General features: G+C 37.5%; 1 protein-coding gene across 3 annotated transcripts in view; it reads right to left on the minus strand.

The window, feature by feature from the left end:
• lpp (LIM domain containing preferred translocation partner in lipoma) overlaps positions 1-17,183 on the minus strand; it is a 171,964-nt gene that overhangs the window by 95,197 nt on the left and 59,584 nt on the right. For all 3 annotated transcript variants that reach the window (XM_055165133.1, XM_055165135.1, XM_020918742.2), the window contains 2 exons: positions 8,603-8,700; positions 1,954-2,076 (listed from right to left, as the gene is read on the minus strand). In XM_055165133.1, coding sequence (XP_055021108.1) covers positions 1,954-2,076; positions 8,603-8,700 — 221 coding nt within the window. The remainder of the gene's footprint in view (positions 1-1,953; positions 2,077-8,602; positions 8,701-17,183) is intronic.

Here is a 17,183-nt window from a genome sequence, read left to right on the forward strand (position 1 = left end):
GGGATCACTGCTCAAAAACAAACAGACGATGTTTTCAACTCAAATGATGACCCAAATATATGGACAAGGGCATCCTTCTGTGTAATTACATCTACGGAGCTTTATAACTCCAGTAATTGCTGGAAAGTTTAAGATAGGCAAACTTGGGAAAAGTATGTCCACAATATTACAGCAGTTTCTGCCTAGTAATGCACTCCAAACAAAAGTAGATTTGCGCAGACTTTGTAATAATACACTGTACAGGCAGTTTAAAACGCCACAACATGCAGAAGTGCTGACATGATTCTTGTTTATTTGGGGCTGGTACTTGCAGATTTTGGGGCTATAATTCTAGTAGATGATGTAAATATGTTTATCAAAATGTAATTGCTGTCATGCAATGCCACTAAAAGTCCAAGCAGCCTTTAAAGAAGCCCTAGAATGTCTATACACAGTATATTACTAGCAAATATATACTTTTAAGACATGTGAGTCCCATAATAACAGGCGTTAGCATCCTTCCTAGACCTCAACAGTGGCCCAGCTAAAATCACAGGGTCGTGCTTCACCATCATTCAGAGGTTGAGTGAATGATGTGAGAACTACTTCGACTGTGTTCCTGAGTGGTGCAATAATGTTTACTTTAGTACAATCACGTCCGTACCTCACCAGAAAGAAGTGGCCTGATCTAAAAAACCAAACCGCTGTCTTTGTTCATCCTTCCGCAATGCACACTTCCCCTGAAAAGTGCAGTGGGGTCCCCGACTGGGTTTATTTGGCCCTCTGCATGCTTCATCACAACGTGAAACCTGACATTATAGGTCTGGTCATGTAAATCCATAGATGTACAATAGTATATAAGCGAACATTAAACGACTTGGGTCAAATCAATAATTGAGCATTTTAACCTTGTTTGCAGCCTCCCCAATGAATAAATAAAAGGGAAAACAGGAGACATGCAGAGCACAGCAGCCACACTAAACAAACATTTAGTGAGTTCTAAGACGTTGTATGCTGATACCTTTCTATTAAAACTAGGCTTGCATACAGAAAATGAAGAATGATATGGATTTTACAATGTTTGTAGAGGAGTAAAAAACAGGCTTTATGTAGTTGCTGAAAAGACATTACCTATACCTTTACTGCAGCCTTTATGATTTCATAATTTCAGTTATTCTAATTGCAATTATTCTAAGTGTAGATTTGATTACGACTTATCTTACATCCCTAATTAGTTGCAACGCTGTCGCTGAACAATAAGTGCTTCAGACTACTTTTGGGCCATTGCTTGAATCTCTCACTAGACATAACATCTGATCTGAATACTGCCGTAAACCCTGGAGTCTTTTCTCTCCAAACACAATCAGAGGATTTTTTTTATTATCTGCGTGTCCTACATTTATTGTGTGTCAAACTATTTAGTGAACTGCCCAAGGCCTTGACTTTTACAAGTTACTCTTAATATCATTTTATATCAACTAATGATATAGGTCAGGTCTAACTTACACAACAGTGACTGCTTGTCTTAAAAAAGAAGGATTTTATATGTATGTATATTTATGTATGGAAAAAAGTGGTCTAACTTTACACTTATTCCATTCTATTATGCTCTTTATCCTTGTGTTCGTATTATAAAACACATTCTGTTACTTTGGATTTGCTAGTCATGTATTGTCAAATTTTGGCCGGTCTTTGATCAAAAAGCCACTATAGTAACTGTACACGTTTTACATGTTTTCCCAGTTTCAAGCTTGACACATTGACAAGCTAGGCGTTCCTGGCCAAGATTGATTTCAAGGTAGAGTTCCCATTCACGAAACTGCTCTTCTGTCTAACTGTTCCAGCAGCAATAAAGGATAAATCACAAATAACTACTTGAGCTTTTACTTCTAAATCTTTGACTTATACAGTGTAGTTTTGTATCCCCCTGTCTACAGTACAGAGCAATGTGATTAGACCCATGGGCTTGAGTACCTGTGCGGGGCGGGGCTTGTAGGGCGAGCTGCTCTCCAGGTCAGCCAGGATACTGGTAAGAGAGTCAATCTCAGCGTCAAGACTGGAGCGCCTCTCCTCCAGCGTCTTCTCTGGAGTCCTCATCTGTGGACACATCACAGACCAAGATCAATACACACTCAAGAATTCACAAGTTGAATTCATGCAATGTCAGAATACTCTCTGGAGCAAAAAAAAACAAACAAACACAAAAACATAAACACACACACAAAAAAAATACATTAACGTGGAAGGCAGCTAAGAAGTTAGAATCAAATTATGCGCAATTAATCACATTTTCTAATGGTCCGTGATTGGTTTGTGTCTTTTTTAACCACAGTCACGCCTCTGTCAGCAAAAGACTCTGTTCCACCTTGTGATGTCATATGGTAATAAAGAAAGCGCTCAACTGTGTTTTTAAACTCAATACACCTTAACACCTAGAATCAATTGGATAATTTCAGCCCCTGGATTTCCAGTCTCTGTTACACAAAAGGAAAAAGTAGCTGTTAATATGAAAACTACTGCTTCTTGACATCGCAAGGTGGAACAAAGCATTTTGAGCGTTGGAGATGTAGACAGACTAATGGCAAAGGAAAAATTCAATTCTGTCAACTGAACAAAAGACTAATAATAAAAGATTACTCAAGCATGTGTGTATGGAACGAAACACAACTCAAGGTTAGTTTTTGATGAGATAACAACATAACATGGTTTAAAGCTCACAAGAGTCAATTTTAATATAGGACCTTCAAACTGTCCAAAAACAGATGTTTTGTCCATTTATATACACCCATGTCTTGTGTCATACAGTGCCCACTCGCCATAGTCCTAATTGCAATCCCAGCCACAAGAGTAAAACCATCATCCTCGCCTTCATTATCAAAGTATATTATAAATGCCAGTTCATGTTAGGTCTCTCCTTGTTGAAATAGAATCTTATTTCAACTGAAGTGATACTTTGATTCTTAACAATGTCGTACACACCATGATACAATACTTGACGAGCTGTATTTTTCATGCTTACAGTTCATCCTTCACCTTTACCCTGGATGATCCTTTTCAATCAACAGCAAGGGTTGTTTTTCTCAGAGTAAAATACACAGAGAAATTGTGTAGTTGTCATGATACATAAATGTCATACATGCTGCTAAGGAATAGACTCTTAATTACTTAATACTGATTCTGATACCACAATGACAATTAAAAACATTCTTTCTTTAGACAATAGCATGTGATTTTCAACATTAAATCATAGTACTTTGTTTTATATTACTATGTGGTCTTGTATCTGTTTATTCCCTCAGTCTATGTGATTTATAATTTTACTGATACAGCTCAAGATCGTTCTAAAGATATTCAGAAAAGGTTAATTTCTCTCTTGTGAATGTGACTTTTTTACCACTGATACCTGCTCAAATAAGTATCTAGTTTCGATACTAGTTTTAGTATTGATTAGTGTCTGATTTTCAAAACCTTAGTATTGTGTAAAAGAAAACTTTACTGGCGCGCTAGACTTCTCACGTGTCTTTTTTCCCATCACACTCACATTTTAGTATCTTTTCTTCATGCATTATTCACCACCAGCTCATTCAGATGCATTTCAGACAAAAAGGTCAATTCCCTAAATTAAACTTGCATCTATTGTACTCTACGTTTATTCTCCTTTTTACAAAGCTTCTCTAGCTTTGTAAAAAGGAGAATAATGGTTTCAATTCTCTGAAATTGCCCCTAAAATCACTCTCATTCATCACATTTTACCTGGACTTACTTTTTACTTTGTTAAATTGCATGTGCATGCAAGACTTAAATGCTGTCTGACCACAAACAATGAAAGCTGTTTGTGGTCAGACAGTGGAAGTGGAAATATATCTTACAATATATCAGCAAGAAATGCATTAACTGATGAATTAATTAATGTTAACAAACCAGTCAGAAGTATCAGATGGATCAGATGGATAGATTCTACTGTATTAATATTAAAGGAAAACCATGGTGCGCGGTCTGTTTCTAACATTCAAACATCACATACATAAAAAAAACACAATACATTTTAGCCAGTAAATATCTGGTAAAAAAAATTTAATTAATACAAAAAAATCTAACAAAAAATTGTTCTGGGAATTAAGTTAAATAAATGAAATCCGTACTTTGGATTTTAAAACCGATGACATCTTAAAACCTGAGATTAATAGTTTTCATTAATTTTCAAAAATCTGGAACTAAAAAAGTAAATTAATTAAAAAGAAAAAAAAAACAAAAAACAGGAAGTTGTAGCTGAAATGATCTGACCATTAGTGACACTGGGTTTTCGACTAAATTCCCGGGATTTTCTCTGTGGAACGCCAGATATATTTTTAGTCTTGTGAACTATGCTGCAACTGCGAGAAGACTTCTTGCAATTGCCTGCGGGGGCTTTGTGAGTTGGCTGGATCAGTGACTCGCTTCTTATTCTAATGTTATGTGTTTGGATTACCTGTCACAAGCCATTACAGGCAGCGAGGAGCCGACCGGAGCGCGCTGCTTAAAAACATCTAAAGCAATCACGAGACGGGGTAAACAAAGCCCGAAAACACTAATGGCGCGTCTCAAATCAACAAAAGGAAAAACAGCTCCACTTGTTTAACCATTATAACGGGAAGGATGAAAGCTAACCAACGAAAGCGCGTGATCTTCATGATGGGGTGAATATTGCAACGTACGGTCTCGTAATACGGACAGTAATGAGACAAGATAAGGTTTTGTTCTGGAGAACTTTTGAGTGTTGTCATAATTCAGATGCGTGTTGTCCTAAGAGAAAAGAAAAGAAATGTACAGATTTATCTTTCATTTACTCGTTTAAGGCACACTGTGTCGGAGCTTTGCAGAAAACTTAAAAGAATGGGAACTCCAAAATAGACTTTACGTATTGTATTTAAATCAAGACATCAAGAAATGTGAGAGGAAAAGCACGAACTAAAAAATAAAACCACTAAAATAATATGAAGTAAACCGTGATCTCTCACTGAACTAATGGGCATTTGAGAGACAGAAAAATAATGATTTGTTTTTTGAAATATTTGATCCAAAAAACTCTTCATTTTTTGTGTATTGTTTATTTTTTATTTTTTTTATTAGTGCAGGCTCATAGCAAAAATGTTCCAGATTAAATTCTTGAACTGGGCCTATCTGTGTGAAGTTTGCATGTTCTTCCTGTGACTAAGTTTCCTTTGGGTGCTTTCCCATCACTAGAGCGCACGAGTCAGGACTCCTCTTAAAGAGTCTAAAGGTAAAATAAACAAAAATACAGTGTCCATGCCACAGCATACAGGCAAGAGCATGACACAGTGTGCCATTATTTTCTATAACTCTACACATACTTTGTGCTTATGAGGCAGAAGGCAGAGATAGGGGATAGGGGACAACAGAAATTTTTGGAGCAGGCCTCAAAGCAGAACAATACAGGGTTACAGGGTCAATGAATTAATGAAAGTACTACTTGGAATAAGCTAATGATGTGGGAAGACCTTTGTAATATGGTTAAAAGCTCATAAAAGTACATTTTACTAAATATGTCCAAGTTACAATATATTCTGATCTATGTTATAATGTTGCTTGCTCATTAAAAACATACCAGGAGTTGTGTTTTGTTTCATTTACAAATGTTTAACACACAAACCCTCCATATTTAATCAGAAAACTCTACCTTGTAATGTCATGTAGTGGAAGTGCTCCACTGTCTTTTTAATTTTCATACATCTTCACTAAAATCATTTGGATGATCTCAACTCTGGAATTGTTGATCTCTACTAAAAAGTAAACGGTAGCTGCTAACTTGAAAACTACCACTTCATGACATCACAAAGTGGAAGAGAGCATTTTGAGCTTTGGAGATGTAGACAGACAAAAAATGCAGGATTACTTAAAAATGTGTGAATAAAACAAAACACAACTCCGGGTATGTTTTTGATCAGGTAACAGCATTATAACACAGCTTAAATCTGACAAGAGTAAATTTTGCATAATATAGGACTTTAACCCCTTAACGTCGACTGTCACAAATAAGCGACAAACCGTTTGGATCAAGATATAAGCCGAGAAAGGGGCTGCATTCCCCCAATCCAAATTAATGCATCTGTAGAACCTTCCTAGGAACCTTTTTTGTTTGTTTGTTTGCTTTAGTCAAATCAATCTCAATTTAATTTACCATCTACTAGGCAAAAACACACACAAAACATTTTTATATACATCTATATAAATCCAGGCGTTAAGTGGTTAAAGATATGCTTAGGATTCTTAACCATTACTACTGGCTTTATAGTGTAGCACTTGCAGTAAGTAATGATTACACAGTGGTAAAGGTAAGGCCTCAGTCATGTTAGTAGTGTTAAACTTTTGAACTTGGAGGTCAGAGAGTCCAAAGCCTTTAAACATGATTTCAAGAGCGTGGTTCATCAGACCTTCACCCCTGCTCCACACAAACACACTGGGGATGTTTGTCATATTTGTAACATGAGCTTTTATTTCGGCTCTTCCTCTCCCCAAATGTGACATGGGATACAAGCCAAGTTTAAGTCAGTCACCGGGTTGACTTCACCACAGGGTTGAGAAATAACGGCTTTAGCAGTACACTGTCAAACCAAGCGTAAGTCATTCACAACTCACACCACTTTGTGCTAAATGTTGTGCTAAATGGTTATCAGATCCCAACAAACTAAACTGTAACTAATTTTGTTTAATAAATACAATATAATGGTGATATATTAAATTCTATATTATGCTAAATTTACTCTTGTGAGCTTTAAGTTGTGTTAAAATGTTGTTACCCCATCAAAAACATACTTGAAGTTGTGTTTTGTTTCATTCACACGTTTGAGTGACCATTATTATTATTATCTGTCTGTATTCAAAGCTCAAAATGCTCTGTTCCTCCTTGTGACGTCATGTAGTGGTAGTTTTCAAGTTAACAGCTACACTTTCCAATTTGTTTAGTAGAAATTGGTAATGATGGAGCTGAAATCATCCTAATGATTCTAGTGAAGGTGTATGGCAGTGTTTCCCAAACTTTTTTTCTGGGGACACATATTTTAAAAGTCACAAACCCATGTCAATAGACATTACTCGTAAATCACAAAATAAAGGTGGATTTGACCATTACTGAACATTAATGAGGATATAATAAAATATCCTCATGCTGACTCTGAACAATTAGTTCTACTCAAGTTTAAACAATGAAAAACAGTCATTGAACCAGCAATAAAAGGGGTCCATAAGTCGTATTAAATGTAGCCCCCATTTCTTTTTCTTTTCAACATTCAATTGAATCAGCATTATTGGAACAAATAATAATCATGTCAATTAAATAACTGCTAAAAGATTACAAATTATACAAAACTTGTGTCTTAAAATTTCAACATTTCTAGTGAGATAGGTGGGCCTGTCTGCGTTTTTTGTAGTGTGTTCTAGTCCAGTGAGGAGAGCGCAGTAGCAGATCAGGTGACCCAGAAAAAATCTTTTGCGACCCACCTGAGGGTCACGACTATGGGATGTATGGAGTGATGTACGGAGTTTAAAAACACAGTGGAGAACTCCCTGTATTACCATATGACACCAAAATGTGGAAGAGAGTTTTCTGTTTGAGTGAAGAACAATATGCAGGATTTGTGTGTTAAACACGTGTGACTGAAACAAAACACAGTTGGTTATGTGAGTTCGCTTGAGTTGAGCTTGTCGGATTGGAGAGTCAGTGTATGCCGGAGTCAGAGTCTTAACTTAAGTACAGTGGAAGGATCTGTAAAGGGCACATGAGAAGTAACTTAAAAAGCATTATATAACCAAGATCGATCACGTAACCAGCCCTGCTCTGTGCCTACAAAGGATGTATTCATTTAGGGCCTGAAAATGAGCAGATCTAATGAGGGGCTGAGAGAGAGAGAGTGAGACAGAGAGAAAGTCACACACACATAAAGAGAGAGACAAAAGAGAGGGATCCAGCAACAGAATGAGAGAAAGACAGATTAGAGGAAGAGAGTGGATGATTGAGGAAAGAAAGGAAAAAAAAAGAAACAAAGAGAGACAGACAGACAAAGAAAAGATATAGCGAGAATGCAAACAGCCATCAGCCATACCAGTAGGGGGCATTCTCTCAGGCAGACTCAGAATAATACAGCTCAAACATTATGTAAAATGTATTTAAAATGTGTTTTGTTTAGTTGTTTTTTTTTTTGCAATAATATGAACAGTATATCTTTAATTATTAACAAAAAAATAGGATTAATATTAATATTTAGAACCACAAAACACATTAACTATTGAGGGCTTAACTAACGAACACTTGATTAACTTATTTGTAAAATCTATGTCTTGGATACTAGTTTATTATGAGCTGAGACAGTTTTTTTAGTTTTTAGTTTACATCAGTATAATGTACGATGGACATACAGTGTAAAACCTACGCCAAAACAAGATGCAAATCTGCATACAAGGAGCCAAATAGTTACCGTGGCAACCCCGAAGGCAAACAAACCAACACGCCGGGGAATACTTTGTGAAAGATTAAAACTTATATTATAATTTTTTTACTTAGGTCTGCATTTTTAGCCAGAGGAAAGGAAATGTGTGAATATCTTTTTACATGTAGTGCTTGTCTCACCTGGTAGGGGTCGTAGGAGTTGGTCGGGGGAGGAGGGAAGGTGCCCGATGTTGGCAGAGTGGTTAGCTCTTCCGGAGGTGGTGGTGGGGGCGGGTAGTCTGTAACCAGAACCATACACACAGATCAGACTGTAAAACTTCTGCTTTTTTTATGCAGAGAGGCTCCAAAATAAACGTTTGACCGGGAAATTCATGCTTTAGTTCTCTATCAATTTGCATGTTCAACATCTTATTAACAGGACAAACCACACATGTCAATGCAAATAGGATGGGATACTGCAAGACATTTTATATGATTTTATTTTACACTATTTTAAAGGAAATGTATGTAAGATTTAGATTTAAAATTTTATATACATGACCTATATGGGTCCCCAGATATAAGGTAAACATTCAAATCCAATATAGTTTTTACTCATTTATTTTTACAAACAACACTGGAGGTGATGACCATGTTGTTTATGTTATTGTTATAATTTGGTGTTTTGGTTCTCAAGATGATAATCCAGTGAGAAAGCAGAATGAACCTCACACAAGTCTCTCATTTGGGTTGGTTAAAACCTAAAAGGACTCTCTCTGATCTGACTCCATAACAGTTTGGTGTTTTGGTTCTCAAGATGATAATTCAATCAGAAAGCAGAATGAGCCTCACATGAGAATTTCATTTGTCTGATCTGAATCGTGTCTAAACCCCAGCTGCAGAATTTGCAGTCCATAACAATGAGAAAAACTTGTATGTGTTTATATGCAGGTTTAGGCGATAAGATGTGATTGTAATAAAGAGCACAGGCTACATACAGTTCCTTTAAGATTATGTACTTTTGGAGTTCATTTTCTACCTCCAAAAGTTTTATCTTTTTTTTCTCATTTCTCCTCCAGTTCTACTGTACTTGAATTATAGGACAAAACCCTGCAATCAATGTTAAAAGTACATACGGAAATGCCTTTCTCATACATACAGTACTAAAGACGTGCACTAAAACTTCATATCACAATGCAACACATATACACACACACACACACACACCCACACACACAATTCACTGCTATTTAAACGTAATGTCAAGAGGCACTTGAGGTAAGACTGATTTCTTGTAAAAAGTATCAGCAGGAAAAAAGTTAAATTTGTTTCAGCTTTAATTAGTTACTGTGGAAGAGTTAAGCAGACAGACTTTTTACGGACATCACCATGCAGAATGTTGTTATACAGTATTAAAATAGATTCAAATAGAGGATGTTTTCACAGTAAAACCCTTCTGTTAACTTGAAAGTGTCATTTAAGTGTGATCTTCTACAAACATCCTTTATTTCACTGTTCTTTTGATTCCATGTGCTTGTTTTGCTACCGAGTCAGTTACATTTGATTCACTGATATTGGCTGACAGCATTTAAGGGGTTCGTAAAATTGACATTTCATGACATGGAGTCATACGTCAGTACTGACATGGAAAAATGGTGATATGACAAAATACCATTTTTTTATGTTTACACCATGAACATATAGGGTGACTCCTAAACAACTGATTCCAGGGTAGAAAATAAGTTCTGTTATAGAGTGATTTTCTAATCTACGTATGCTGTAATGTTGTTTTCTCATTACAAACACACCTAGAGTTTTTTTTTTTTTTTTTCATAGACACACGTTTAATAAACAAACCCTGCATATTTAGGCTGAGTTCTTCTCTCAAACAAAAAACACTAGGAAGATTTCAGCCCTGGAATTGCCAATCTCTGAACTGATTGAACTAACTAACTACTGAACTAAATAAAACTTATCTTTCATCTTAACTTGAAAACTACCACTGCATCACATCACAAGGTGGAATATTTTGGTGGAGTATTTTGAGTATGTTTTTGATGATGTTTTCTTTTTATTTAACTTTTTTATATTGGACATTTAAGTAATCATTTCTACTGGTCAGATCTACTAAATCAGCTGAGGAGACAATGAACTTTGTCATGTCAGTCAGTAGTTGAACACATTATTGCTAAAATGTGTTTAACGTAATCTGGAGCAAGTCTGTGTTTGTCAGATTGGGAGCGTAAATGTTCTAAATGGGTTAAGACTGGACTCGCTGTGCCAGAGGAGGGAACAAGAACATGCGTCGTTAATCCAAGGATTGCCTCTAACCACATGTTTCTAACCGGATAAGGACTTTTGTGCCAAATTAAATTCTGATTTGTCTTTTTGGTGCAAGACAGAATCATTTCACCAAGTACATCTAATGACCCAACCAGACATGAGCTCTGCAAATTAAAAGCTTTTATGAGACGTAATGGGAATTTGTTGCAACGCCGCATCTTTGATGAGTCCTGTTCAGATATTCAGTTTGCTTCTTCTGCCTTTTATGTCGTTCATTAGAATCTAACTGGTGTCATCAGTGTAGTTTATCCCAGGCAGATGACCAAGTCAATTAAGCATGGAGCATTGACAAGCAGCGAGGGGAACCACTGAACCAGGCTGAGAAACATGTTGAAAGTAGTAAACAGTGGCAAAGATTCTTCTGGGGGCTTAACCACCATGTAACTATTTATGTGGTGCCCTTTGACCTTTGGCTCCACTCTAAACTAAAGTAGTCCTTGTGCTTCTCAAAATGCGGTACAGACAACTTGGCATGCACCAGCTACTTCTGATGGTGTTCAGAACTGTTGCATGTCAATGTCAGGTTCATTTGAATGTGATGTTAATATTATTTATTTAACAGGTTACATTTCAGTTTAGTATCATTTAGTCCTGATTTTAATAACATGCTTCATGAAGATTACATGCTGGTTAAGACTTGTGTTGAATCAAGCCCACCAGCCACGTTACAAACGGACGGGAGCATTTGTGGGAACTGATTTCATTGAAGGAGACTGATTCCAATTGACTTCTATTTGAAAAATGATACTCTCTCTGTAACTGCAGCTATCAGGTCTCTCATTCTGACATTAAAATGTTCATATTAACTCACACTATAAGATCATGGTGTTTTATTGATGGATTTTGTTAGTAAATGAAAAAAAGGATATAAATAATAGATCAGTTGTCTTCTTTCTGCCAGCTCCCATTAGCAGGAGCAACAGATTTGATTGACAGCTATCACACCTTGTTGCAAAGCTGCTGGTTTGGCGGAGGGCAAGTACCATCAACAATCTCACTCCTGATTGGAAATCTGAGTGTGTGACCAGAGAGCCAAATATGGAACATGGTTGCAAATTAGTTACAATAATAGCTTGGTATCATTTGGTTGCAACCGTAAAGTCACACTCCGTCAGTCCATTTCTATACACAGTCTATGCTCCAGCCTTGTTCAGTTCATGTTTAAACAAGTTTTGTCCTGATTTAGTTTTTTCTAAGGTGAAATAGTAAAATTTGCTAATCACTGACCTAATGCAATGCTCTGACTAGGAGATAAGACCCTAAGAACTCTCCTGTCCTCCCACACCCAGCCTACTGCCAACTGCCTCTGTCTAAGTCTCTTGTAACTTGTGGCTTACAGAGAATGAAAACATTAACTCCCATGTTCATCTCTCGAACATCAGAGCTGTTTTGGATTGATCATTTCAGGAAACACAGAGTGGAAAATGTTTCAGAGCCACATGTTTTATTAAACAAGGTCTCGGAGTCGGAGCAGCAGGGAGTGACTCAGAGCATCTTCACTCAGACCTTACAGACCACTTCACCCACGACCTCATTTAACTGCACTGTGCATGAGCAGTCCATTTCAGCTCTATAGAATATGGTGATATACGACAGGCCACTCAATAGCAATCACTTGGAACTTTGTAAGTGGACTTTATGTATATTGGCCTTGCCCACATATTCAGTCAAACTTTTTTGGTTTGATTCATAGTTGGTCTTTAGTGTGGAGTTAGTGTGAGTTTCCTCTGGTAGGCTGCCACTGCAGCTAAATACTCCTGACCAAACCTAGCTCAAGATCTGGAGGTGGGTTTCTTGAGTGCAACACTGCTCCTAACAAGTTGGCGTTGACATGGTCTACTCTCTGAATCATCAGTAATACATGCATTAACAATATACGGACTGTGAAGATTGTCCTTAATGGGAAAAAAAAAACAAAACATAAAATAAAATATGGTGTTTTAAAGGTTGTTGTACAGATGTTCTCCAGTTCTGCAGAGCAGATGTGCAGTGAGCCCTGGCTGCACCTGAAGCAGAAACAGCCTGTAAAGAAAAAAGACTGAACTCCTCTGTGAGCTGACATTGTGTGGTGCCTTTAATTTGTGTCTCTTTGAACATTGAACACTGTGTATAATATCAACATCCATCTGTGGCGTCCACAATACATTGAAGTTACTAAGCAACAGCAGCTGGTTCAGACCTGTCCTCAGAGCCACCTACAGCTCTTTATTCATGTAAGACCTGGAGATGAACTGTTGTTTTGTGATGAGCAGAAGAACATATATGCATCTATAGAAAACTATAGTGTATATGGTCCTACAAGATCCAGAGTACTACTGGCCTTGTAGTAAATGACATGTTTGAGCTAAGGCTAGTGTGAGCGGCGCAGCACTAACCGCTGTGTGCCGAGCATGAAGCCGGTTCCATTTGTGACAATGGGGCGCTGCGAGCTCTGAGTGAGCACTAATGAGAGAAGCAGCAGGAACACCTACTTAACACCACAACTTCCCCTCTCTTTATTGAGCAATTACTTTTAAGTAGCAGCTTTGTGAACAAGGAATCCTAATCAGTGATTAAAGTGGCTTTGCAGCCCTTAAGAGGTGTAATTGGTTATGGGAACAAGAGTATGATCGACGCATGGACAAGGATCCAGCTGTGACTAGGGGACTAATATTAAACTTAACTGTACAGTTACACAATAAACATGGTCTCATAGCTACAGAGCAGGCCTTATGGTGGGCCAAAGGAGCAACAGCTTTGGCTACACCTGTATTCAGTTGAATATGAAATAACATCACATTGCAGCTTTTACCATTAAAGTGAATTTTAAACAAAACATTACATTAGTTATCATCCAACTAAACTAAACAAACTTACAAACTCCAAAGTCTTTATGTGCATCCTGACTGCTGTCTGTAAGCCCAAAGTGTACAGTGAGTCTGGTGGCAGATGAGCTTGTTCTGCCTGGATTAGTGCGCTCTGTGGGGGAGGAAGGAAAAGTTGCAGCATATGTTTGCAGAATTACATATGTACAACAATATTACCAGTTATGTTGGCGCGTGCCATCTGGCCTTTGTGGACTTATAGAAGCAGCCTGGCATAGAGTACAACTGAAATCTACACAACGCCCCCAGCGCCAAAGCACGAGAGGCAGACGAAAAGCCAGAACACTGAAGACCCAAAACACACAGAAGAGTTAGAGACACAGCCCAGTGTGAATGTACCGCCACACTGGTGGAGCAGAACTGTGAACAGATATGGCTGAAAGGAGGAGAGGAGAGAGGGAGGGATGGAGAGGAAAAAAAGACTGTAAAAAGACAAAAGCAGGGCTTAGACTGAGACAGAGGGTCAGGAGGTGTCACATGATGCTCACAGCTCCAAAAGTAAAATCTGTTAAAATACACCACAGTGCAACAAGTCCAGAGTCAACTGTGCAACTGCGGAGAGGAAAAGTGTATTTGAAAAGATTATTTTTAATTGAAAAGAATGACTTATTTAATGTAAAAAGCACACAGCTCCTTAATATACTTTTTCACTCAATAATTTCAGAGAACATGCATGAAAAAGAACATGCAATACTTTACTAATGAAGCTTTACAGAGACAAAACCAGGATTAAATCAAAGCCAATTCTGGGCCTTTGGAAAATTATTATTAAGCTCACCTTTATATTAGCCTGATTCATCAACCGGTTTCACTTTGTGGAAACCGTCTGACCTCACAGCATTACGATTTGTTTTCTCAACAGTAGGTGGGTACTTTTTTATTTAACCGATTGCTGCTATTTGGTCATGATGTATGTAATGCACCGCTAACGGGGCTAAATGATATGTTAAGCTTTTCCCAAATCCCATAGGAAGAAGAGCAATAACGTCTTTCTTCTTGATAAAATTCACCAAACATTCTCTTTGTTTTGGCTTTAAATCATCAATCTCGGGAATCGTTGCCAACACAGAAAATATGGCTCTTTGCTGACTGGCCGGTGCCCAGACTCGCACTTCCGGGGTTCTTGCAAACCGTCTAGTGTATTCCAATTCCTGACCTAGTCGCTGGAAAGAAATGAAATTGAGAGGACTAACATAATCATTTTTAAAAAGCACATTTTTATCAGACTGAGAACCTTGGCGTTATTGTGATATATTGAGTTTGTTGCACTACCAGCCAATATTGCAATATTTAGATTTTTGCGATATAGCATGCAGCCTTAATGTAGATCACTAAACTTGTAACATGGTCAATTTAGTGTAACAATTTGTCCTTTCCTCAGATTTTTTTTTTTTAATAACTAGCATATAAAGATAAAACTGCAGTATTTGTGTCAATGCTCATATTTGACACTGTACAGAACTGGTAAATGTGCCGTGGCAGACAGAGGTTGGGAGCACATTGTTTTGACATAATTATGGGCCAGTTTTATTCAGCATCTCAACCCTGCATTTAATTAGCATGATATGTATAGAGCAGTGATTTATGACTTCATTTGGTTTGGAGATGCAGGGCAGGGATTTGAGGTCTTTAGAGAGAGAGAGAGCTACTTCTTGTTTTAAGTGTAAAAGAAGAAGACTAAAATTGGCTTGTGCTACTCTGAGGAGAATTCCCAGCGGACGAGGAAGTGAGATCAGGAACAATAGACGGATTAGTCTCTCTGTACAAAAGCAGACACAAATGCAGCGCAGAGGTGAAGTCTTTTCTCATTTTGGAGGGAATAGAAAGGTCTTAGTGGGATGTGAGGAGAGTGATCCGTCAAAGCTTCATAAAGGAATCTTGATGCCGTATCTAAACAAATGTCAAACAGTGTTGATGAAGCATGGCAAATGTCAAAGGAGGCAGTAAGCTGTGGTTTATGACAGGCAAGGACTGCAGTGGCTTAGTGGTTAGAGTTTTCGCCTCACAGCAGCGAAGTCCTGGGTTTGATTCTTTTTTTGTGTAGAGTTTGCATGTTAGGTCTGCATGCTAGGTCTGAGGGTTTATTCTAGGTGTCTTTGGACCCAACTTCCTCTAGTACTTCCTCTAGTACTTCCTCTAGACATAAGTTACAAAAATATATATTATATTACATTTGATGCAATAAGACATATTATAAGAAGAATTTACTGGCTGATGTAGGCCAAGGACGTCTCATAATGTTAGAATTTTTATTCATACAAAGCTGTTCAGTACTTACGTGCAGGATAAATAACAATTATATAACACAATTGGATCAAATATGTAAAAAGTGAAGTGCATTTTTTGGGGAAAAATGCCATTCTCAGTCCCTACACAGGTATTGGTTAATATTGGCAGATACTAAAAGCTTAAAGGTGCATTGTGAAACTTTTCTGGTGGAGGGTCCAGCAAATGCTTTTCTTCATGGAGATGTTACTGCTTTATCTAGAATGTCAAAGTATGACATTAAACCTTTCTATCTCCACTGAGACAAAACCAAACCAAGTTACAGGTCAGATCTGTGGAGAGGTGACCCCACTCACAGTCAGAATGCCTGTTTTTCTATGAGTGCGTATACATGCACATCAGTATCCCGGTTATGATCGGGGTTTTTTGAGTATCCCAGTTTTGTATATTTAGTATACTGGTTTCAATATCCTGAATAAGTCAGTATCCCAGTTATTAGAAACTGGGATACTGTAGATGGTATATTCCAATAGTAACCAGAATATTGTGGCATGTATCCTGGTTACTCCCATAACCGGGATATGGTGAATAACCGGGATACTGATGTGCATGTATACGCACTCTATGATAAGCTATAAAACCACCTATAATTGAATACATGTAAGGTAGAGCTGTTTAATGTCATACTGTGGAACATTCCAGGCAGAGTGACGGACTCCCAACCAAAAAGTTACATAGTGCACCTTTAAGTGTTGGTATCGTTATTGGGGCTGAAAAAGATAAGAAAAATAGTTAAACACAAAATTGATTAAAAACATAATTTTGTCACTTTGACCACTATTTCCTAACATGACTGTGTACGACTGTCTTAAGAGAGGTCATAAGTGAATATCTCGTGAGATAAGGTCCCATGTGAAACATTAGCTACATAAAAATAGCTTGCAAATATGATAAGACACAGACCACTGCTTATCAGAGGAACACATTTTTCCTTCTATTATTCAGCATTTACAGGCTTAAGTGGGCCAACGTTTTTATTAAACCCAGAATGTACTGGTTTCAAAAGCTGTATATTTGGATTTTTAAATTAATATTAAAAGGTGCATTGTGTAACTTTTCTGGCGGTGGATCCATCAAATGCTTTTCTTTATGGAGATGTTATTGCTTTGTCTGGAATGTTTCACAGTATGGTATTAAACCTTTCTACCTTCTTGGAGACAAAACCAGACCAAGTTACAGGTCAGGTATATGGAGAGGCAACTGTGCTCACAGCATGCCGTTTTTTCTAGGTATTTTTGTGCTATAAAACCACAAGTAAATTAATAAATGTAGAGAAGATCTGTTTAATG

Source organism: Boleophthalmus pectinirostris, unplaced genomic scaffold, assembly GCF_026225935.1.
Source record: "Boleophthalmus pectinirostris isolate CB_2022bp ecotype Guang Dong unplaced genomic scaffold, ASM2622593v1 HiC_scaffold_7, whole genome shotgun sequence".
Classification (NCBI taxonomy): Eukaryota; Metazoa; Chordata; class Actinopteri; order Gobiiformes; family Gobiidae; genus Boleophthalmus; species Boleophthalmus pectinirostris.